This window comes from Brassica rapa, chromosome A09 (assembly GCF_000309985.2).
Source record: "Brassica rapa cultivar Chiifu-401-42 chromosome A09, CAAS_Brap_v3.01, whole genome shotgun sequence".
Taxonomy (NCBI): domain Eukaryota; kingdom Viridiplantae; phylum Streptophyta; class Magnoliopsida; order Brassicales; family Brassicaceae; genus Brassica; species Brassica rapa.
The window spans coordinates 35,132,969-35,156,557 of record NC_024803.2 but is presented as its reverse complement, the minus strand read 5'-3'; the positions used below and the strand labels follow the sequence as shown (position 1 = coordinate 35,156,557).

The window sequence follows — 23,589 nt, the reverse complement described above, 5'->3', positions numbered from 1 at the left end:
TTTAAATTGGAAGATGTCCTTTAGACCTAAAGCTGCATTGGTACGGAGAACAGAACTTGAACATATGCTTCTCTTTTCCTTTTATTTTCTTTTTTGACGCATTTGCTATTTTTGTACTTTAATTATCTGTTATACGTATTGGAATGAGTGTATGATTTTTTTCTTTCTTCAAGTCTAATGCAAATGGATGTGAAAGAGAGATGAATTTTGGCAAAGAAACACTTTATTTGAGGGCATTGGTCATTGCAAAAGCAGATCCAAAAGGTCCAGATTCCATAATCCCTTGGAGATTGCCACTCAATTATGTTACCACTAACTTTATTAAGGTTACTTTAATTAACTAAAAAAAAAACCGGAACTACGAAATACTAGAATATTACATGCGTTAAAACCGCCTATGTTGTGTAGCCATTTTGGCTAACTGATTTGCATGATAACCGCTTATGTTGGGAATTGGGATCATTAAGTTAATAAAATCGGATAGTCAAAGTGGCTTGCACTTGATGATCAAGGATACTTAATACAATAATTTATATCAATATTTATGTGTGAATTAATATTGATTAGCATTGGATAGAAGGATAACTAATGTATAAGAGAGAAAGGGTTATGCTGAAAATCAGGAATCTATATGATCAGAACCGGTCTTGAAAATTTAAGGGCCCTATACGAAATACCATATTTACAGATTATTTGATATTTTTATAAATTTACAAATGAATTTTTATTTAAAAATAATAATTTTCAAAATATATTACTTATTTATATCTAAATCATAATAATATACAAATTATCTCATATTTTTATCATATTTATAAACTAAAAAAACTTATTCACTTTTTTATTTTTTTAAACATTTGTATGTCAATATACTAAAAATACATACACATATATATAATTCTTTTTTTAAAAGTAGGGGCCCATTCAAATGTTTTTTTTTAAGTGGACTACTACCAAGTGGGGGTCCATTCAAATGTTTCGATAAAATGCTTATTGGCTCAGTTCTGTGTACCGATAGATATGCATGGTCAACATTTTCAACTTTTTAAGTGTAATTATATGTATTTTAATGAAATGGTTTGTTGCCCTATTTTAAAATTTAAATGATAAATTTTGCTCAGTAAATTAAAAAATAAAGCTCTAAATTAGTAGAATATATACAATTTCAATATTTTGTCCAGCCTGTTCGATACTCTCTCAGTCTCCATTGGAATTTTCGTTTTGAACTTGTTTTCTTTGTTCTCATAAAATATTTAAACGTAGAATGGTTCTTCATTTATTAAAATAATAAAAACTGAACCAAGTGGTTTTCGTCTAGCGGTAAAGGGTTCACAGTTGTGAGTACACCCTGTTTTTGATTCTCCTTGGTCATTTGGGATGCCTTAAGTGGTAAGAAAACGCGGATCCTGCAAATCTCGTTGTGATTACTACTTAGACCTAAAAAAACATTTTAGATCACGCTACGGTTATCAAAAACATAAATAAATAATAAGAACTGATTTTGTAACCTTTAATGTAGTGTTACAGTGGACCTTCTCATCCTTTTACCATATATCTAACGAGTTTATTGTTGTTCTCAGATCTCGCAATACTTAATATCACAAAAAATTTATATAGATTTTGCATGTATTTGTAAGGTGACTTTTAAATCACATTATATATAAAGGGGTTTATTAAAAAAATGTCTAAGAAAATCTTTGAACTTGCCTCATATTCAGCGGCTACAGCCTACAGCAATACAGCATTGCTGTTTATGTCGACCGGATAGCAGTTTTTCGGTAAGATGAAGTAGAGAGAATCTGGAAAATAGTGAAAATTAAAGAAGACTAAAATATGATATTATTTTTCTTAGAATATGTTGTATATGGGAATAGTCTTCTCTTAGCATATCTATATTCGACATAATATGTTTTTCTGGTCATGAAATTTGGCTTAATTACGTTTGACATATATTACATGCTCTATATACATCTCGTAAAGGGTTTATAAGAAATTGAGAATTCGATAGATTATTCAATCACACACATAAACAAAAGTTTCCACTACAACTCCTTAATACTGAACCCACACTTCTATTTATATAGCCAATAACACCAATTTTGATAAACATACTCACACTCTAAATATCTTCTAAAAGACCGAAAACATAATACTATAACCATATCTCCCCCCTGAGCCCCAAAATTAGCCTTTGGATCATATATATATAGCTCCTTTATCCATGGCCTGATTTCTCCTCAGTCCTCAGTAATATATAGCTCCCATGACAAGCGATCCATGTATAACCCAACCAACAAAATAATCATCAAGAAAAATTGCTGCATACTTAGAATGAGAGATGGCCGGTTGAGTTGTTGGAGCTGAAACCAGTCCATGAACTACTAATGTTGCTACTACCTCCCCAAGATGTGTATCCATCATTCTCCTCCACTGGTTTTATGTTAATATTCCCCAAAAAGTTTCTAGAGAAGTTATTCAGTCCGTTCCCACCCTGATCATTCTCTTCGGCCTTCACATTTCTAGCTTGTGCGGTCTGATCTCCACTTGAAGCCATATCCATCAAGGGTTTAGACCTTAGCTGACTGGAATAATCACTACCCTCTTTTTGAGGATTAGCATAGCTAACACCTTCATTGCCTTCTAGTGATGGATACATCACAGTTGAAGGTTGCTCCAACCCTTTCGCGTTGATCAAGAAAGGGAATTGCTGAGCTTGTTGCAATGAAGGTATTCTCCATGGATCCACAATTCCACCACTAGAACTCCAATCCAATCCAATGTTACTTGAAATGTAATCTCCAAGGCTTTGGAAAGGAGGCAATATGGGCAAGTTGGAATTAAACCCTGGCATTTGGCCGTAGCTAAGAAACTTGCTAGGGTTTGAGTAACTTGGGTGACAAGAAAGCAATGAAGTAGTATTATTGTTATCAGCCGAAACCGCGACCGTAGCTTTCGATCTCCCACCGCCGTTGGGTTTGTTTCTCTTGTTCCTCCTAAAGCCTCCTCCGACAGGAACATTCCTCAGTGCACCGCCACGTGTCCAATAACGGCGACATGTCTTGCAAAAATGGCGAGGCTGAGTAAGGTTGTAGTTATTGAAGTAACAGAACTTAGTATTGGTGGATTCACACCTAGGGCACTTTAGAGCTGCTTCAGGCAATGGGATTTTCGCGATCCGAGCACGTTCTACCATTGAATTCACCCTGGCTTGGCTCGAGCCAGCCTGAGCAGCCGGTGGTGATGAGAAATGTTGTAAAGGGTTCTGGTCAGATGTGACACGGTCTAGCTGTTGTGTGTTTCCTTGCTGCATATTAACATAATACTTAGTTTTTAGGAATGTAATGCAGCTGAAACCTTTTTTTTTTAAGAAACGATTCGAGCTTGATACATCGATCGCGGAAAAAAGAATATATACAAAGCAAATTATTCTACTTTGACAAGATGTGCTGATTTATAACAGCTTTTCATCAAAGCTGCAGAAAGAAGATGGATTAGTAACTCAAGTTAATTTAAAGTTGTAGTAATTTTTATATTATATTTTTTGTTTAATCCCAGTGTCTGAAAGAGAAAAAAGGTGAATGCCAAGCAGAGATTAAAAAATCCATCCTTAAGAGTTTTAATTGGAAAAACAGCCAAATAAATCATCATTATATATTTCATGGTATATTCGAGAAGATAAGAAAACTAAGGAATATCTATAAGGATATACGGGCCTCCACAAAGAAGAAGAAGAAGAAGAGGCAAGCAATTTTGTCAAAGCAAACCCTTATTTTTTTTATATAGATGATCGAACTTGGAGCAGTTTAGAACGGATCAAGAACATATAGTATCATATATATTTATTACCTGCTGCCAGTTGTGTGAATCGAACTGATTCACTGGAAGAGAGGAGAAAACCATATCTGAATTTAGCTATAAAAGCTTTCTTCTAAGGTAAGACTTTGCAGATATGGTGGAAAATCAATCACTTAAGAGAGAGGTGATCTAGAGAAAGACAGAGAGAGAAGGGAGGAGCTTATAAATGAGAGATAAAAAGAAGAGATGACGTTTCCTTATTTAATTTATTTTCTATTTTTTTTCTTTTCCTTTAAATTTCCATTATTCTTACGCTCTTTGTTTCTTTTTGTTTTGTTTTCATCAAAACCTTCTTATTTCTTGTTAACCTTTTTGGAAGTAAATGTCAATTTAAACATCTAGATGTGCTTATCTTTCCAAGTGTATCATCTATATGTGCGTCATTGTTTCTTGGTTGTATCAATGTTATATGATCAAATATGAATTGCTTCACACATCATATATACTAAGTTGTAGTTGTAATTTGGCATGCGGCTTAAGCAAGTAGAATCTTAATATGTTTATACATTTTATTGTTTGAACATGTTATTGTGAAATTTACTTAAATTTTATGTGTGACCATAACTTTTATCCCAACAACATATTTGGTTCAAATCTGGGTGGTGACACTTACACGGTACTAGCATACACCATTAAATTATTAATATCACATTATGTGCTTAAAATTTCTAGAATGTACTATTAATATATATTCTATTATTTATATCAAAACCCAAATTCGAACATATTAAATTGATAATACGATTGCTTGTATTTGTTACATAAAGACTAATATCTAAATTTATCTCTAAATGACTTGGTTTCATTCAAAAATATATTAGTTATGACTTATGAATTTGCAGTGATTAGTACAGAATGTGTCTATCCAACTAAGAATATGTAGTCCCTATATATACAATTTGATCAAACTTCACTACGACATTTGGTTGAAGAAACAAAAAAGTATATGATATATGTGTATTCTACTATTCTGTATATTTCTTGTCAATCAATGAGCAAAAGACAAGTGAAATCTAAGTTGGTAGCCTGGTAGATAACTCACTCCCCTTCCCATGCGATCCCGATTCCTATAAGTGGATGTATTATATATTTTTCTTAGGAAGAAAGAAAACTATAGTATTTCATGAGAAAGGATATTTCTTGGATTCACATAATGTAAAGTAGATGTATATATTTTATAGAGAAACGATAAGGACAGAGTTTTCTTAGCATGTAAGCTTTTTTGCATACGTTTACAGTGGTTCCAAAAAAGAGATGTGAAGAGCGAGAATGGCCATGCAGAGAGAGAAACCCTAGGTACCTCCTTTCCTTTTTTATATTAAAAAGGTCAAGAACAACGAGGGAGGAGAATAATTAGATTAGTTAAAAAATCAAAAAGATTTTGAATTGATAAAGAAATAAATAAAGGTGAACTGGTAGTGGGGTGGTCTTTGGTGGAGTTGTCATAATCGAGTGTAGCTTTTGTTTTCCTCGAGTAGGACCCAAGTTTCATTTTTCATAGTATTATTATCGTTGCTATTCTTAACATTATTGTCATTGTAGTTTTTGTCATATGAATATAAACATGTAGATGTAGTAACCTCTGCATGGAGAGCTTTGTAGGTTCCAAAATTTTGGTTTAAGAATGATGTTTAAGAGGTTACTACAAAGCTCTCAAAATATGTAGTAACCTCTGCATGAATTTTCGTAATTTCCTCAAAATCTCTAGTACTTCTACCGAAGAAGATTTGAAAGAGAATGATTAGATTTTGTGTTTTTATGCATGCTTTTATATTGTATATTTCAAATTTAGCTATTAATTAAAAAATAGAATATATTAATTAAAAGAAGTGAGATGTCTAGTGTTGTAAAAAAAGATGTTAGCAGAGAATATAGGTGAGAAGATAAAACTATAAAAATTGGTTTAATGTCAGTTTTATTTTCATTGATGCATACTGTTCTACATGCATGACTCATTTTAAATAACTTATTTTATCTAAGACAATCAAATAACTTTACATATTGCATTTAAAATATTTATACTCAAATATATTCTTATTGTATTTTTATAACGTTTTTTTATATAGTTTATACATGGTCGAATTTATTGCCTAATATATACACACATGCATATTATTTCTGTATTGTAACTAGAGTAAATCCATATCTTATGGAAGCAAATTTATATCCCTAATTAAGAATCATATAGAATGGATGCAGGAGAAGAAAATATAATTAAAATGTGCTAGTTTGGGCAATCTGGAACACAAAACTAAGACCAAGGGAAGCATAATCCAGCAAATCAAATCATGATGATTCGAAAAGAATGTTTCTTTTTTTTTTCCTTTGTGAGCCATGCACACCCTAATATAGCTTACCAATAAAATCGATCAATATATATTATATGGACTGAGAAAGAAAAAAAAAAGACTTCGCCTTATGGTACGTTAGATTAGAAAAGACGGACATGTTGTAGGAAGGTGTCCCTTTTTTTTTATCACTGGTAGGAAGGTGTCCCAGTCCGCGATTTCTAAAAGAAAGATTTGCGGTCCAAATTTGATTTCAGACCTTCTTTTTAATGGACCATACCATGAGGAATTAGAACAGCAAACATTGTTACTATTTTTTTTTTATCAAACAACATGCATTATTTAGAAGAGTTTACACCCCAACAAGGGGTATGGTTACAACCAAAGAAAAAGCTAATTTTACCACTGGATCAGTCTCTCAAATTAGCGTTTTGAGAAATGAAAGTACAAGAGATAACGTCAAAGTAAGACAAGTAGCTATAGATATCAAACATAATACCGAAAAGTTCGGGCTGAGATCCACTATTCTTCAATAGCAAACATTGTTACTATATAATTCATATCCAGTGATAACATACATAACTTTGTTGTGAAACAAGAAAATATAATCTGTATGTTTATATATTATTCATAAACATAAGGAGTCCTTTATATATAGGAAATTACACGGTCATAGAATAATGGAAAGACTAGAGAAAGGAAATACAAATATGGAAAGAGTACAAATCATAAACTAATAAGGAAAAGGGAGACTAGGGTTTCCAGCCTCTCTCTCTCTCTCTCTCTCTCTCTCTCTTTTGGGTCGGTTATGGATCGGAACGGTTATGGACATCCACAATATGATTTATAACACTTCCCATTGGATGCCATAACCATATAGGGATTGTAATACGCTTTAGATGTTGCCTCATTAAAATCTTACGAGGAAAACCTAGTGGGACAAAACCATGGTGAAGGAAAAAGAGTACAACACGTATTACTCCCCCTGTTCTGAACATCACTGAAGGTCTTTCAGTCAACGCATCCCAATCTGATGCGTGAGCTTTCTGAACGTGCAGGTAGGAAGTGATTTGGTGAACATGTCGACTGAGTTGTCACTGGAACGCACTTGGACGACTTGGACCTCACCGGCTTTCTGAAGATCATGCGTGAAGAAGAACTTAGGCAATATGTGCTTCGTCCTGTCTCCTTAGATGTTGGATTGACAAAAAAAGCTGGTAGTCTGATCCAACATATATATTTTTTTCGATCCAATATTTTTCATCCCTGTTTTTTTTTTGTATATTTTTTTTAATTATCTACTTATAAGTTGATGTCTTTGAAAGTTTTTAAATCTCCGTTTTTAACTTTAATATCGTTTATTTTTGTTCGATATACTAGTCTTCGTAATAACAGTCAGTTATAGTACAATACATGATCGCAGAAGTATATTATTAACATATTTATGCCAATCAGGATCTTGAATCACTTAAATGAGAAGCAAAAACTTCAAAAATCACTTATAAACTGGTATCCAAAATCATTGTAACAACATAAACCGTAGAAAAGTCACTTGAAACACAACAAAATAGTGATATTCACTGAAATAGAAATAACATCCAAAAAGACTTGCATTCTTGTTTTCTGCAACATTGACTAACTAATTCTCCATCAATCGGTCCTCAAATCTCTATTATGCACAACTTTTGCATAAGTTTGATGTTGGATAACTTACATGTCTTGATATAGTGTTATTCAAAGTAAACATAAATGTTGGATAGTAAAAAAGATGTTGGATAATGATATAAAAATTACTTATCTTGATAGATCTTATTTTAATCTTTTCTTTGGCTCTGTCAATAACTTTGGTTAGAAAAACCTTATGAGAAGAAAACTAGTCTTACCAAAATATTTCTAAAAATATGTTGATTTTTTTTTTCACTATGGGTAGGTTTGTAAACCAACATTACTTCAAAGAAGATCACGATGTAGCCACCATATCCAAACTTACCCTCATGACTAGTTCTTGCAACTACATATTTTCTATATTTTCTTCGCCCACTTTCACTAGAGAAACCGCATACAATCTCTAAAATGTAGACTTGAGATTCACAGGTCCACGATATATCTTTTCACAAACAAAAGCAAACTATAATAGGTTAGTATTTATAAGTAGATGTATATCATACATTGACAAAAAAAAAATTATTTTGTCTCCAATGTTTTTGTTCTCAAAGTATAACAATGCCAAAACTGCTTCAATTGGTCGATGTACAAGATGAAGAATCACATCCTCACTAGAATTTAATTTCACATAATCTTTGATAAATGCATGTCTAGTTGAGATATAATCATGAACACTTTTTACATGACCTACGATTTGTCTTCATCTTCACATTAAATTTCATGCTGCATAACATATTTGAAACCATTGGTGAAATTCGAGGTATAGAATAGTAATTTTCTTTCCTTTTCTTATATTTTTATTGTTTCATTTGATCCAAAAAATTCAATCATGTCTCGAGAAGAGTATATCTTATTTGTAGTCTTGATTAGATTTCAATGATTCTAGTCCATATTAGCTCACTCACGACAATGTATCAACACATATCTATCAGCATAAAAAACACTTAAGTGATTATATCATAAAAAACAATTAATTATATGTTGATTGATAAAATTCTAATTAAACATTACGATGATTATCTTGATTCTCAAATGAATTTTCATAAGCTTTTGCTAATCCACATTTTCAAACACTTTGGTGTAAGCTACAATTCATTAGAACAAAACAAGAAACATGTATAAACCCAAATCATCTAAAGAGTATATATTACCAAAATTAAGTATGATAAAAATGTGTACTCATCTCTTGGTTATAGATGCATATCGAACATGTGTGAACTCTGCATTCAATGAGTCAATACACACAATGTTTCTGATATTATAGTGAGTCTTTGAATCAATTATGGACTGTAAGATTTTTTAAGCACTAACTGCTGAAACTTTGGGTACCAATTTGACAATCTTAGTAAGCATGGAGAAACATTCATTGGATATGTCAATGAAAACCTTAAAAAACATATATACATTCAAATATATTTATCAACATAATAAAGTTTTCTATAAAAAGTTCATGAATAAAATTTGAATGTAACTTCCACAAAGCAAATGAGAAATTATAAAACACAACACAATCATTTTAATTACATCTATTTTTTGTGCACCTAATTGCATCTACTTATTGTAGCAGTTTAGTCTCTTTTATACTTTCTCAAAATTCAAACATTATCTTCTTTTATTAGAAATGCGTACATACAGTTTATTGATTTGCACACGAAATCAATTATATATATATAGGACAAGTTGAAATCTTGAACTTAAACGCACAACTCACAAAGTTTAGCATCAAAATTACAATAAGAAGTGTCATTATAACCATAAAAAAAACTAACAAAGAGAACGGAAAAATGTAGGTCGCATTGCTAGAGTAATCGTCAAATTCAATAGTAGTTTGATTTAAACAAAAAAAAAATACTAATGGATTCTCTCATAAAAGACTAATTAATTACATGTTGATATATAAACAAACATTACCATGATTATCTTGATTTCTCAAATGAATTCTTATAATATTTTTCTAATCCACATTTTTCAAACACTCAGGTGTAGGCTACAATCATTAGAACAAAATAAGAAACATGTATAAGCTGAAATAATCTAAAGAGTATATAATACCATAATTAAGTAAAATAAAAATGTGTATCTATCTCTTGGTTATATGTGCATATTAAACATGTGTGAATTATGCATTGAAAGAGTCATGACACTCAATGTTTATGATACTATGGGGATGTTTTCAATCAGTTATGGACTAAAGTTTTTTTGGCACTATCTAGAAAATATAAGCCGCTAATTGCTGATACTTTGAGTTAACCAATTTGATAATTTCATTGAGCATGGATAGACATTTATTTGATATGTCGACACAGACCTGTAAAAACATATGTACATTCATATATATGTATCAACAAAAAAACTCTTTTAACAAAAGAATTTAATTATTTTGTCTCCAATAATTTTTTACTCAGAGTAGAACAATGTCAAAACTGCTCTAATGTGTCGATGTTCAAGATGAAGAAGCGCATCCTCAGTAGTATTTAACTTCACATAGTCTTTGATAAATGCATGTTTGGTTGAACAATCATGAAATTTTTGCACAACTTATGAATGGTCAGTCCTCGTTGAATTTCATGCTCCATAATGTATTTGAAACCATTGGTGAGATTTCGATGTATATCACTAGTATTTTCCTTTTCTTATCTTGTTATGTTTCATTGGATCTATAAATTCAATCAAGTCTTGAGAATAGAATATCTTATTTGGTGTCTTGATTAGGTTTCAATGAGTTTAACAGTCTATATTAGCTCACTTACGACAATGTCCCAACACACATCAAGAAGCATACAAACAAAAAATAACACTTGATTGATTCTTTCATAAAAGACCAATTAGTTATATGTTGATAGATAAAATGCTAACGAAACATTACCGTGTCATCTTGATCTCTTAAATCAATTGTCATAATCTTTGGTCAATCTGCATTTTTCAAACATTCCGATGTAGGCAATAATTCATTATAAAAATTAAGTAACCTAAAAGAAACATATATAACCCGAAAGTTATCTAAAAGGTATATATTACCAAAATTAAGTAAGATAAAAATGTTTATCATCTCTTGGTTATAGATGCATATCGAACATGTGTGAACCCTGCATTCAAAGAGCCAATAGACTTTATGTTTCTGATATTATAGTGAGGTTTTGAATCAATTATGAGTTGTAAGATTTTTAGGCACTATTTGAAGAACATAAGCCACCAACTGCTGAAATTTTGGATCAACCAATTTGATAACCACAGTGAACATGGATAAACATTCATTGGATATGTCAACAAGGGCCTTTAAAATTTATATAAATATAAAAATATGTATCAACAAAATCAACCTTTTAAAAAATCATGAAGAAAATGTGAATGTAACTCCCGCAAAGAAAATGACAAATTAATAAACACAACATATAATCATTTTAATCACATTTACTTATTGAAGCAGTTTAGACTTTTTAAAACTTTCTCAAATTCGAACATTATCTTCTTTTCTTAGAAATGTGTATGCAAAATTTATTGATTTGCACAAGAAAGAAATTATATTTATATAGGACAAGTTGAAATCTTGAACTTAAATGCACAACTCACAAAGTTAAGCATCAAAATTACCATAAGAAATTTCATTATAACCATAAAACAAACTAACAAAAGAAAATAGAAAAATGTACCTCACATTGCTAAAGTAATCATCAAATTCAATGGATTCTCTCGTAAAGGACCAATTAATTATATGATGATAAATAATATGTTAACTGAACATTACAATGGTAATCTTGATCTCTCAAATGAATTCTTATAATCTTTTGCTAATCCACATTTTTCAAACACTACGGTGTAAGTTATAATTTATTAGAAAAAACAAGAAATATGTATAAACCGAAATCATCTAAAGGGTATATATTACCAAAATTAAGAAAATAAAAACATGTATCCTTCTCTTGGTTATAGGTGCATATCGAACACATGTGAATTATGCATTCAAGGAATCAATACACTCAATGTTGCTAATATTATAGTGAGTTTTGAATCAGTTATGGACTAAAAGTTTATTTTGACACTATCTAGAGAACATAAGCCACTAACTAATGAAATCTTGGGTCAACAATTTGATAATTTCATTGAGCATAGATAGCGTTCATTAGATATGTTCACAAGGACATGTAAAAATATATGTACATTCAGATATATGAATGTAATTCTTGCCAGACAAATGATAAAATAATAAACACAAGATAATAATAATTTTAATCACATGTACTTACTAGAGCAGTTTAAGCTTTTTAATATTTCTCAAGTTTGAACATTGTCTCATTTTCTTGGGAATGTGTACACACAGTTTATTGATGTGCTCAAATTTTGTTTATCATTTTATAGGTCGGGTTGAAATCTTTAACTTAAATGCACAACTCACAAAGTTTAGCATCAAAATTAACATGAGAAACAAATTCCAAAAAAGATGTAGCTCGCATTGCTAGAATTATCATAAAATTTTAAAAAGTAGTTTGATTAAAAAATTGATTACTGTAGTACTCAAAAAACAATATAGAAAATAACATTTCATTCTCTAAATAATTTCAAATCATGAAACGCTTCCAAAATGACACCAAAATTTGTGTTGGGTTGATGGTTTTTCAACTCTTCAACACTATTGATATGTAGTGACACAATGAAAGCAATAAGACAAATCAAAACCATAAACCCTTAATAAATTTCTCATCGTGGACCTACTTTGATAAGATGAAAACCAAGAAGAACACACTAGAAACATTAAACTATATTATAAAATCTTTTGAATCGTGAAAGTTGGAGTTTATGGTTTCTTTTCTAAAGAAAATCTGTTAAAATCTTTTGCCATAAAGAAATTAATGAAAATTTTCAACATCAAGAAAACATACATAAACAAAGAAAGTGAAAATGTCATCATTGTAACATAGATTAATTTTTTACCGTTTGAAGTTACATGATAAATCATGAGATGTTTTTTCTATGTTTATGTTGGTTTGAATCAATCATGAAATCTTTTTAAACGTTTGCCACAAAAATATTAACGAAAAATTTCAACACCAAGAAAACAAACATAAACAAAAAAAAAGTGGAAAATATTATGTTTTAAATTGTAGAATATTTTTTTACCAGCTGAAGTTACATGATAAATCATGACATGTATATGTATCACTGTTCAAATTAGTTTGATTTAAATATTAGCTACAATAGTATTCAAAAAACATAAAAATAATATTTCGTTCTCCAAATTAGTTGATTTAATTAAGTTTTTTAATATATAGAAAATAGTTCTAAAATTATATTTTAAATGATATATAAAGAACTGAGTTAAGTTTTCGACAAACATTGTACTAAAGAGACAAATTTAAGTTGGTTATAGTATTAGAATATACATGTTAAATTTTTGTTGTTGACCATTTTCCCTTTTTTTTTACACTTTTCAACTAATAACAATCTCTTAACTTAACACTTTAATATTTTCTTTTGAAACATTAAATACTTAGCCTACCATGATGATGACCCACTATTCTACATTCAGCCAATTTGTTGGATTTCCCATAAGTAATCTTGTTAATTACACATAGTCTACAAGATGTAGCTTTTCTGAAAGAAAAAAATGCTAGTTATTGTCTTTGGAATCATTTAAAAAAATAAGTAACATGTTTGTTTGATACTATTGTTTAACTAATTACTAGATAATGATCCGCCTTTTCAAAAAGTGGATATATTTTAATTTTTATATTTCATTTTTTTGTAATCAAATTTATGTTTAATATTAATATAATAGATATAAAAGTCTTTTAGATAAATGAAATACATAATTGGACTATACATATATAAATTAGACATGATTTTGTTTTAATAGAATATGTTTAAAATGCAAACATGATCTGGTTGTTAAATTTTTATAATATACTTTTTGATTTGTTTAAATGGTTGAAGCATCATCCACTGTGTTGTATAATATTGCTTTAAATTATACCTCATAGTCAAGAAATGACATTTCCTCAACCAACAGATTTCTACTGCTAATATCACACGAGTGACAAAACATAAAAAAATGATGAAGTCATTTGAAGTATCTTATTTTTCAGAATCATATGAATCCAACATCTTAAGACACACGTAGAGTCTTCTTGCGTGTGTTCTAGCAAAACCATAATCCTAGAAATCTCTAAAATCAAAATCCTAAAAATAGCTGAAATGAGAACCAGAATCTTGTAAAATCTACTAATAAACTGGTGTCATGAAATCGAAGAAACAATAACATAAACATAAAACTCAATGGAACATAACCAGAGTCGTTAAATAAAGAGTCACGTGGAACACAAATCCTGATATTCATTGAAATAAAAATAGCATCCCAAAAGTTGTGGACTATTTGTTTTTCTGCAGCATCTGTTTGATCGAGATGCCAACTACTTGTCCATCAACTAATCCTCAAATCTCCATGCTGCACAAGTAATATGTTGGATGATTTATTTTTCTTGTATTTCAAGTAAATAAAGTTGTTGAATAGTATAATCTTTCTTTTTCTCTCATGTTCTTCCTCTGTCAGCAACCTTGGGTAGGAAAACCTCCTCAGAAGATACCGAGGTTTCCAAAGTACTTTTAATGAATTTGCTGATTGTTTCACCAGCAGTAGGTATGTAAGCCAACATAACTTCCATGGAGATCTTGATGTAATTAATTTTTTTCTGAAAATTTTAATTTTTATATTTAATTTTTTTTTGTAATCATATTTATGTTTAATATTAATCTAATAGATATAAATGTCAATTAGATAAATGAAATACATAATTAGACCATACATATATCAGTTAGACATGATCTTGTTTTAATAGAATAGTTTTAAAATTCAAACATGTTCTAGCTGTTAAATTTTTATAAAAGAAACTTTTTCAAAAAATTGAAATTAATACATAAGAAGAAATAATTATTTCATTAAATGTTCAAGTGCTTTTTTGAAAGAAAAAAATGCTAGTTATTGTCCATAGTGCGGTTTTAAAATTTCAGTCAGTTATATGTTGCTTTTGAAATACCAAAAATGTGTGTTAAAAAACTATATAACAAAAATGACGAGCCAGTGAGAAGAGAGATTATTGATTAGATGACACACTGACAAAATCAAAATAAATAACCATTTGAGAGAAGAAACATCGATATGACTCGAGATTTTGACGGCCACTAAGTCATCACCACATGTCGTTGGAGGTCTACTTTTTCTCCATTCAACTGGTTGAATAAATTCAACGGAGAGTAATCCACGTATGTTTTTCTTTTTATTCAACAGACTCATTGCACGCCTTCAACTGTTGAATTTATAATTCAACTACTTCATTGCATATAGTCTTATAAAGTATATGACAATATCAGCAATGTAACAATGCAAAAAAAAAACATACCAGAATACACTGAACCAAATCCGGTTATACAAAACCAAAAAATGATAAATCATCTTTTAAAATTGTAGAATATTTTTTTACCGGCTGAAATTACATGATAAATCACGACATGTATAAGTATCATCGTTCAAATTAGTTTGATTTAAATATTAATTAAAATAGTATTCAAAAACAACACAAAAAGAACATTTCATGCTCCAAAATAGTTTGATTTAATTAAGTTTATAATATATAGAAATTAGTTTTAAAATTATATTTTAAATAAAAAATCAAGAACCGGGTTGATCTTTTCAGAAATTTTTATATGGAACAGACAAGCTTATGTTGGTTAGTATATGAACATATATGTTAAATTATTGTTCTAAACCAGTTCTCCTTTATTTTTACACTTTCCAACTATTAACAATCTCTTAACTTAACACTTTAATGTTTGCTTTTGAGACATTAAATACTTACCCTACTGTGGTGATGACCCACTATTCTACATTCAACTAATTTGTTGGATTTCCCATAAATTATCTTGTTAATTACACATTGGATACAAGATAGAGGTTTTTGAAAGAAAAACGCTAGTTATTGTCCTTCGGTTCAGTTTTTTTTTTAAGTAACATATTTATTTGATACTATATTTTAACGATTTACTAGATTATGATCCACTCTTTCCAATTGCGGGTATTTTTTTGTTTAATTTTTTTCTGAAAATTTTAATTTTTATTTAGGTTTTTTGTAATCACATTTTTGTTCAATATTAATAGAATAGATATAAAAGTCAATTAGATAAATGAAATACATAATTAAACCATACATATATCAATTAGACATGATCTTGTTTTACTAGAATAGATTTAAAATTCAAACATGTTCTAGCTGTTAAATTTTTATGAAAGAAACTTTTTCAAAAAATTGAAATTAATACATAAAAAAAAAATTATTTCATTAAATGTTCAAGTATTTTTTCGAAAGAAAAAAATGCTAGTTATTGTCCATAGTGCGGTTTTAAAGTTTCAGTCAGTTATATGTTGCTTTTGAAATACCAAAAATGTGTGTTAAAAATATATATATATCAAAAATGATGAGCTAGTGAGAAGAGAGATTATTGATATGACGACACACTCACAAAATCAAAATAAATAACCACTTGAGAGGAGCACCATCGATATGACTCGAGAGAAAGATTTGACAACCACTAAGTCATCGCCACATGTCGTTAGAGGTCCACTTTTTCTCCATTCAACTGGTTGAATAAATTCAACGGAGAGAAATCCACGTATGCTTTTCTTTTCATACAACATGCTCATTGCACGCCTTCAACTGTTGAATTTATAATTCAACTACCTCATTGCATGTAGTCTTATAAATTATAAGTACATGACAATATCAGCAAGACAACAATGCAAAAAAAACATACCAGAATACACTGAACCAAATCCGGTTATACAAAACCAAAAAGTGATAAATCATCTTTTAAAATTGTAGAATATTTTTTTACCGTCTGAAATTACATGATAAATCATGACATGTATAAGTATCATCGTTCAAATTAGTTCGATTTAAATATTAATTACAATAGTATTCAAATACAACACAAAATAACATTTCATGCTCCAAATTAGTTTGATTTAATTAAGTTTTTAATATATAGAAGTTAGTTTTAAAATTTTATTTTAAATGATAAATCAAGAACCGGGTTTACTTTTCAGCAAACATTATACTGAAGAGACACGCTTATGTTAATTATAGTATATGAACATATATGTTAAGTTTTTGTTCTAGATCATTTCTCATTTATTTTTACACTTTCCAACTAATAACAATCTCTTAACTTAACACTTTAATGTTTGCTTTTGAAACATTAAATAATAAGCCTACTATGGTGATGACCCACTATTCTACAGTCAACCAATTTGTTGGATTTTCCATAAATTATCTTGTTAGTTACACATAGGCTACATGTTTATAGCATCTAACGATCACTACTTTGTAACCAAGTTTGTAGCAGTTAACATCGTATGTATCGGTTAACAACCCTTATTATTGAACCTATTTTATAATATTTTGTATCAGTTAACAAAATTTGTATCGTCTAATAACAATTTTGTAGCAACTAACTAAACATATATTCGGATCGACGATTTCATGACCATAACCACCACAATAAGAACCTGAAATTCCTTCGCCGTGTTTCACGAACTCATCCGTGATAACGACTAATTTTATCATGTCAGATAAAAACCTCGTTGCGGAATCGTTAGTTACGGTGGCAATAAAATGTTTGGATCTGGAAATCGTCGCCTCTCAAACAAATACCATCATTTTTGTAGATATTTTGTCTTTACACGTCACTGATTGAGGAGTTCAACATTTCAGTAGTGTTAGAATTATTATACGGTGATGTTTCTCAATTGACGAGATAGTGAAGACTTATGGTTATTTCGATAAAATAAGAGAACTTAAAATTGATATTTTATGTACTTGAGAATGGAAGAAAAATGAATCACATCATAATTTGTAATGAATGGCACTTTGAAAAAAGAAATAGAGCTTTGGAGAAGAAATACAGAAAAGAAAAAACAAGTTTGGGTGTTACAAAAAAAAAGTTTGGAGAAGAAAGAGATTGGAAAAGTAAAAAGAATTAAGAAATTTTTTTATCTGACACATAAAAAACTATTAATAGGTGCGTAGGATACCAGTGGACTTGGCAGATAAAACAAAAAGTGAGAATCATAGGAAAGATATGTCACAAGACTAAAATATGAATGATAATGTGACTCAAAACTTAAGGGTATATGACTAATTAAATGTATGTTGAGGTGTACTGCTATCAATTTCTGAAAAGTAATTGACTAACTACTGAGGTATATCATATATATATATATATATATATATATATATTATAACTGACTACTTTAGAGCACCATTATCGTCGTATACTAACAAGAGTTTTAAGGTATGGGTCCTGTAGAGTTCATTAAAAACGTATGTAGAAGTAGCGAGATATGAGATGTTTTTGGTCTTTTTTTAGTGCTGTTTGCGGATCCCACTGACACGTAGCGGTCCGCGATTGGTTCTTTCTTTTAAAAAGAAAGCAAAATAAGAAACCCAAAATGATTTGTGCGATAATGGTGCTCTTAGACACATGCCCGGCTCTGGCCCTGTGCTAGGAGTGCATTTGCACATGGCCCATTACAAATTTTCTAATTTTTAAGCTTAGACTAGAACCCAAAATTGATCAAATTTATTATTTTTTTTACATAAAAGAGTCCAATTTCTTTACTTTTCTTTAAAGAAAAAGATCATAATATTTTTTTCAGCTCAGGCCTAAATAAACATTGAGACGGGCCTGCTTAGACAACATCGTATCTTCGTAATATGCAAATAAACAGACGGTTTAAATTTAGTCGATATGTTTGAACTAGCTAGAATCGTTTCGTTTTAGATTACTCTGAGTTTTATTAGCATAGTTCATATTTCTAGGACTAGTAATGTCCATGCTGACCCCTTAGTAAAAGAGGTTAGAACGTGAGAACATTTTATTTTTGACATAGATAAATTGAGTTGTTTTGGAATAATGTTGCCAAATTTTGATTTAATAAAATAGGAAGTTTGAGAAAGAAAAACACTAAAAGACATCATTATTTTAAAATAAGGGAGCAAAAATAAATACTATAAAGTTAAGGGGTTGAAAAGGAAAAGAAACTCTCAGGACAAAAAACATCATATCAGATTACAAAAACTAAAAGCCTCGTCGTCGTAACCAAACCAAACCAAATCAAAATTTTAAGCGTTAGTTTTTTGGAGATCGGAAAGATGAACGATGTGATGTTGGAAGAGGCGAAGCTGTGGTCAATACACAAATCTGGTCAATTTTAACGTTTTACATCACATTGGAGGCCACTGATCCGGTCCACGACGACTCACTTGTTACATTCCAGACCTGTGTCACCGATACTGTCCTCAAGCATCAAGCACGTTTGAGAGCCTTCACAACTACTTGCAGAATCAAGCCTCAAGTCCCAGGTAAACTGAGCTTTGTGTGATGAATATTGCTAGTCAGTATGATGACTTTTAACTGTTTCAGGAACGGGAGAATTAGGTTCCATTTGGTACCCAGATGATGACGTAGATGCCTGTTACAAAGTTGATTTGCCTAATTGGCTACAAGATGATGCACTTTCAGGGGAGGATAAGCTTCAATTCTATGAGGTATAACTAACATGTCTTACATATTGGGTTTTGGATTTTAATATAACAAAACCGTTTTTACTTGCACAGGTGAAAGATATGGAGTTGAAGGACAACCAGTGGCTTTATCTATATGCCGAGTTTGCATTGTTCTCCCATTCGGGCGATGACCTGGTGAGGATAAGTTATTATTTAGTATTTGATGTGTGTTTGTTGGGTTGGGCCAAACAGCATACTCAATAAGTTAGTTTGTTTTTGCAGAGCGCTTATATGCCATTTGAGATGAAGAAAGTAGTGGTGCAAACCAAGGAAGATATGAAGCTCAAGTCGGGCAATGCAGTCTTCTACCTGAGTTTCAAGCCCCGTGGTGGTCCAGAGTGCAGAGGTGTAGTAAGGAGAACTACTGATGGAAGACATGGACACATGTGCCTTGAAGCTAGGTGTTGGATTGACAAGTAGAGTTGCTGGTTCTCTTCTGGCTGTTCTCTAGTCCATTAGCTATCTACTTTATAAGTTGATGATGATGTCTTTTCACTAATTCCAGTACTTGTGTTTCCTTATCATCTACTCTAATTATTAAGTTATGCCTTTGACTAATTCTCTTGTTCTTTAATGCTTTAAGGTCGCTTTTGTTTTATGCATCAATCTTTGTGATGGCATGATCTCATCTCAGGACTATTTTATCAGCATAGCGCATCCTAAAAATCGCTGAAATGAGAACCAGAATATTCAAAATTCACTAATAATTGTTTTTGTAGAATCACCAGCTAAAACGATGTATCATTGATTCATAGCTCTAAAACTTAAGTGCATATACATATATTTTCTCCACTTTCCAACTAACAACAATGAATCTACACTTTAATGTTGTTCTTTTGGAACATTGTCTACTTTGATGACAACCCACAATACATTCAACCAGTTTGTTGGCTTTGCCATAAATTCTTTTGTTAATTACACATATAGGCTATAAGATGGAGCTTTATACCAATCACTTATAAAGTACATCACAACACCAACATGGCAAAAAGACGTATGTTTTAGGTTTTTCACATTTATTAAGAAAACATATCAAATTGTAGTTATCAGTACATTATTTTTCGTTATCAATTATTCCTCACAATTTTTAAACAATAAAAACTTTATAAACACCATTATGTTTTTTAAAGTTTACAAATGGAAAATATCCTAGGATAGCACTAAAAAAGTTTCTATCACAAATATAGATTCCAAGAATCAAAATGACCAAAATGTTTCAGCAAATAGGTAAATATACACTTATACCCCTAGAGTTAACTAATTCAAACCTTAGGGTTTAGAGTTAAGGGATGAGAATTTGGGTTTGAGGTTTAAAATTTTATACAATAGAAAATAAATATTAAAAATTTGAAAATAAAAATTTTAAAATAGTTTCAAAAAGTATTTTCGAATTACAAAAAAACAATTTGAAAAAAAAAATTCAAAAAAAAAATTATAAAAAGTTCGAATTTAAAAACATATAATCTAAAACTATAAAAAAATTATTTTTTATTATTTTTTATTATTTTTATTATTTATATATATCTAGGGTATTAGTGTCTTTTTACTTATTAAATGAAAGATTTTTGTCATTTTCCTCCTTGTGGTTTATTTTTGTGACCAAAACTTGAAAATAGTCTATTTATGAAAATTACCCTTTACAATTTGCAATTAGTTTATACATTGAGAATGTATATCTTTTTGAAACAATTTTTTTTCTTCTAAAATTCAGATTTTTTTGAAACAGATGGAGTAAAATATATTGAACCAAATCCGGTTATACAAAACCAAAAAGGTAATGTGAGATGAAAATATAAAATGATGAACCAAAACCGGTTTAGTAAAACCCAAAAGAATGGTGATGGGACCAAAAGGGACGGTAGCAACCAAATGGGTCCAAAAATTTATAAGTTTGGGAGATAGTAAGTTAGTTGTCCTACTCCCAACTACACAACTTCAATGCCCCAATCTCTTCCTCCTCCCTCCTCTCTATTTAACTTTCCTTCTCTCTCTCCCTCACTCTGAATCTTCTTATCTGGGTCTTCCTCGTTTTCTCCGCTTTTAAGCCATGAAAGTCACCGTCGTCTCCCGCAGCGGCAGAGAAGTTCTCAAAGCCCCCCTCGACCTCCCCGATTCGGTACTTTCTCCTTTGATCTGTCTCCTCTCTCTGTTCTGATTACTGGGTTTTGTCTCTTAATTTGATTTGAATCGCTCGATTGGAGAAAATGTAGCCAAGAAGATGCATACTTTCTGACTTTTAGGGTTGTGTGTTTTTGTTCTTTGTAGGCGACTGTTGCTGATCTGCAGGAAGCTTTTCACAAGAGAGGTAAAAGTTTCGATCTTTTACTAGTAAGTTGACTTTACAATGTTGAAATCGATCTGCGCTTATGATAGCTAGTGTTAGTTTCATTTCATGCAAAGCTGTAGTTGATCTGTGTTGTGTTGCCCTTCTGAATTTAATGTTTTTGAGTCATATAATATAACCAAGATCTATAGGGAAGCTTATGGATGTTCTATGCTAATGAGGATTGTTTAAGCTTGCAAACCCAGTTTGGGGTTTTTGATTACTCATTACAAGTTACAACCTTTTCTGATTAATGGATCTGTTACTATTAGACTCAAATGCTTTCATTTTAGATTTGACTCTAAGTCAGCACTTGCATGCGTTTGTATTAATCAGAGAGCTTGAAGTCCCTTTCTTCACATCTAGAATAGCTTTACTAATGTTATTATGGACTGTGTGTGATTCGGGTTATGTTGTTTCGTAACAGCTAAGAAGTTTTACCCATCGAGGCAAAGACTGACTCTTCCTGTCTCTCCTGGGTCAAAGGACAAACCTGTTGTCCTCAACAGCAAGAAGTCACTCAAAGAGTACTGCGATGGGAACACAGACTCCTTAACCGTAGTCTTCAAGGACTTGGGAGCACAAGTCTCATACCGCACGCTCTTCTTCTTCGAGTATCTCGGCCCGCTCTTAATCTACCCGGTCTTCTACTACTTCCCTGTTTACAAATACCTCGGCTACGGCCAAGACCGTGTGATCCACCCGGTCCAGACCTACGCCATGTACTACTGGTGCTTTCACTACTTCAAACGGATCATGGAAACGTTCTTCGTCCATAGGTTCAGCCACGCGACTTCACCGATAGGGAACGTGTTCAGGAACTGTGCTTACTACTGGACCTTTGGTGCTTACATCGCTTATTACGTGAACCACCCTTTGTACACGCCGGTGAGTGACCTTCAGATGAAGATTGGTTTCGGGTTTGGTTTGGTTTGCCAAGTCGCAAACTTTTACTGTCACATTCTGTTGAAGAATCTTAGAGACCCTAGTGGCTCTGGAGGGTACCAGATCCCGCGTGGCTTCCTCTTCAACATTGTTACGTGTGCTAATTACACGACAGAGATTTACCAGTGGCTAGGATTCAACATCGCTACTCAGACCGTTGCGGGATACGTTTTCTTAGCTGTTGCTGCTCTGATTATGACTAACTGGGCACTTGGAAAGCACAGCCGTCTGAGAAAGGTAACAAAAGCTACTTAGAAAGCTCTCAAAGCATTTTGTGGTTCTTATTGTGGGGTTTGTGATTTGCAGATATTTGATGGGAAAGATGGGAAGCCAAAGTATCCAAGAAGATGGGTGATATTGCCTCCATTCCTGTAGAAGACTCATCGTTGTGATCCTCGTTTTTATCAGTTTAAAACTCTCTTAATAAGGTTGTAAAAGAGATTTGCAAGATGTGTGGTTTCCTCTGTATTGGTTGTTCCTTTTGTTTTGAGATGTTTTGTAAGTTTAGAGATTTTAGAAACATGCTTCTTTAATCGTTTATCACGCAAACTAAATCATCCGTTATTCCATTGTATTGCATAGTAAGTCAATCTCAGAACATTTTGAAAATGGACTAAGAGCGCAAACCAATGAACACTGTCATTTTAAGTAACAGTAAGTAGGCATGCGGGCAGGGTTATTCGATTTTCGGTTAGTTCAATTCAACATAAATCTTACCGAATTAACCCAAAATAAAGAACGGTTCGGTATTCGGTTAGTTTGGTTTTTGAAAATCATATTGATGTTTTTTATTTTGGTTAAATTTTAGTTAAATTGTTAAAAAATGAATTTTTTTGGTTATTTCGATTAGAAATTTAGTTAGTTCGGTTCGGGTTTTTGATATAGTTATTTGTAAAGAAAA

General features: G+C 31.2%; 3 protein-coding genes across 4 annotated transcripts; 2 read left to right on the top strand and 1 right to left on the bottom strand.

Annotated features, from left to right (window-relative positions):
* Positions 1 to 1,966: 1,966 nt before the first annotated feature.
* Positions 1,967 to 18,988, bottom strand: LOC103841443 (dof zinc finger protein DOF3.6). Of its 2 annotated transcripts, XM_033279172.1 has the most exons (3): positions 18,528 to 18,988; positions 3,847 to 18,324; positions 1,967 to 3,304 (listed from the first exon to the last, which is right to left on the bottom strand). In XM_033279172.1, the coding sequence occupies exons 2-3, from the start codon at positions 3,898 to 3,900 to the stop codon at positions 2,327 to 2,329; spliced, it is 1,032 nt and encodes a 343-aa protein (XP_033135063.1). In that variant the 5' UTR covers positions 3,901 to 18,324; positions 18,528 to 18,988; the 3' UTR covers positions 1,967 to 2,326. The 2 variants fall into 2 exon arrangements, with proteins under 2 accessions (XP_033135063.1, XP_009116230.1); XM_009117982.3 differs by having other exon boundaries at positions 3,847 to 18,988.
* Positions 18,149 to 20,026, top strand: LOC103842309 (UPF0725 protein At2g20620). Its single transcript, XM_009118927.2, has 5 exons — positions 18,149 to 18,175; positions 18,988 to 19,216; positions 19,278 to 19,402; positions 19,472 to 19,555; positions 19,643 to 20,026. The coding sequence occupies exons 1-5, from the start codon at positions 18,149 to 18,151 to the stop codon at positions 19,838 to 19,840; spliced, it is 663 nt and encodes a 220-aa protein (XP_009117175.1). The 3' UTR covers positions 19,841 to 20,026.
* Positions 20,027 to 21,281: 1,255 nt separating this feature from the next.
* On the top strand, positions 21,282 to 23,257 carry LOC103841442 (very-long-chain enoyl-CoA reductase). Its single transcript, XM_009117981.2, has 4 exons — positions 21,282 to 21,536; positions 21,686 to 21,725; positions 22,171 to 22,925; positions 22,995 to 23,257. Exons 1-4 carry the CDS (start codon positions 21,468 to 21,470, stop codon positions 23,061 to 23,063), a joined length of 933 nt encoding a protein of 310 aa, XP_009116229.2. The 5' UTR covers positions 21,282 to 21,467; the 3' UTR covers positions 23,064 to 23,257.
* The last annotated feature ends 332 nt before the right edge of the window (positions 23,258 to 23,589 follow it).

Bases quoted from the DNA above. Each gene is read 5' to 3' on its own strand.
- LOC103841443 (XM_009117982.3), bottom strand. From the start codon at position 3,900: ATGGTTTTCTCCTCTCTTCCAGTGAATCAGTTCGATTCACACAACTGG. The intron at 3,305-3,846 runs GTAATAAATATA...GTTAATATGCAG, and splicing joins ATTCACACAACTGGCAGCAG to CAAGGAAACACACAACAGCT.
- LOC103842309 (XM_009118927.2), top strand. From the start codon at position 18,149: ATGGGTCCTGTAGAGTTCATTAAAAAC. The intron at 18,176-18,987 runs GTATGTAGAAGT...TTTAAGCGTTAG, and splicing joins CTGTAGAGTTCATTAAAAAC to TTTTTTGGAGATCGGAAAGA. The intron at 19,217-19,277 runs GTAAACTGAGCT...TAACTGTTTCAG, and splicing joins AATCAAGCCTCAAGTCCCAG to GAACGGGAGAATTAGGTTCC.
- LOC103841442 (XM_009117981.2), top strand. From the start codon at position 21,468: ATGAAAGTCACCGTCGTCTCCCGCAGCGGCAGAGAAGTTCTCAAAGCC. The intron at 21,726-22,170 runs GTAAAAGTTTCG...GTTTCGTAACAG, and splicing joins GGAAGCTTTTCACAAGAGAG to CTAAGAAGTTTTACCCATCG. The intron at 22,926-22,994 runs GTAACAAAAGCT...TGTGATTTGCAG, and splicing joins AGCACAGCCGTCTGAGAAAG to ATATTTGATGGGAAAGATGG.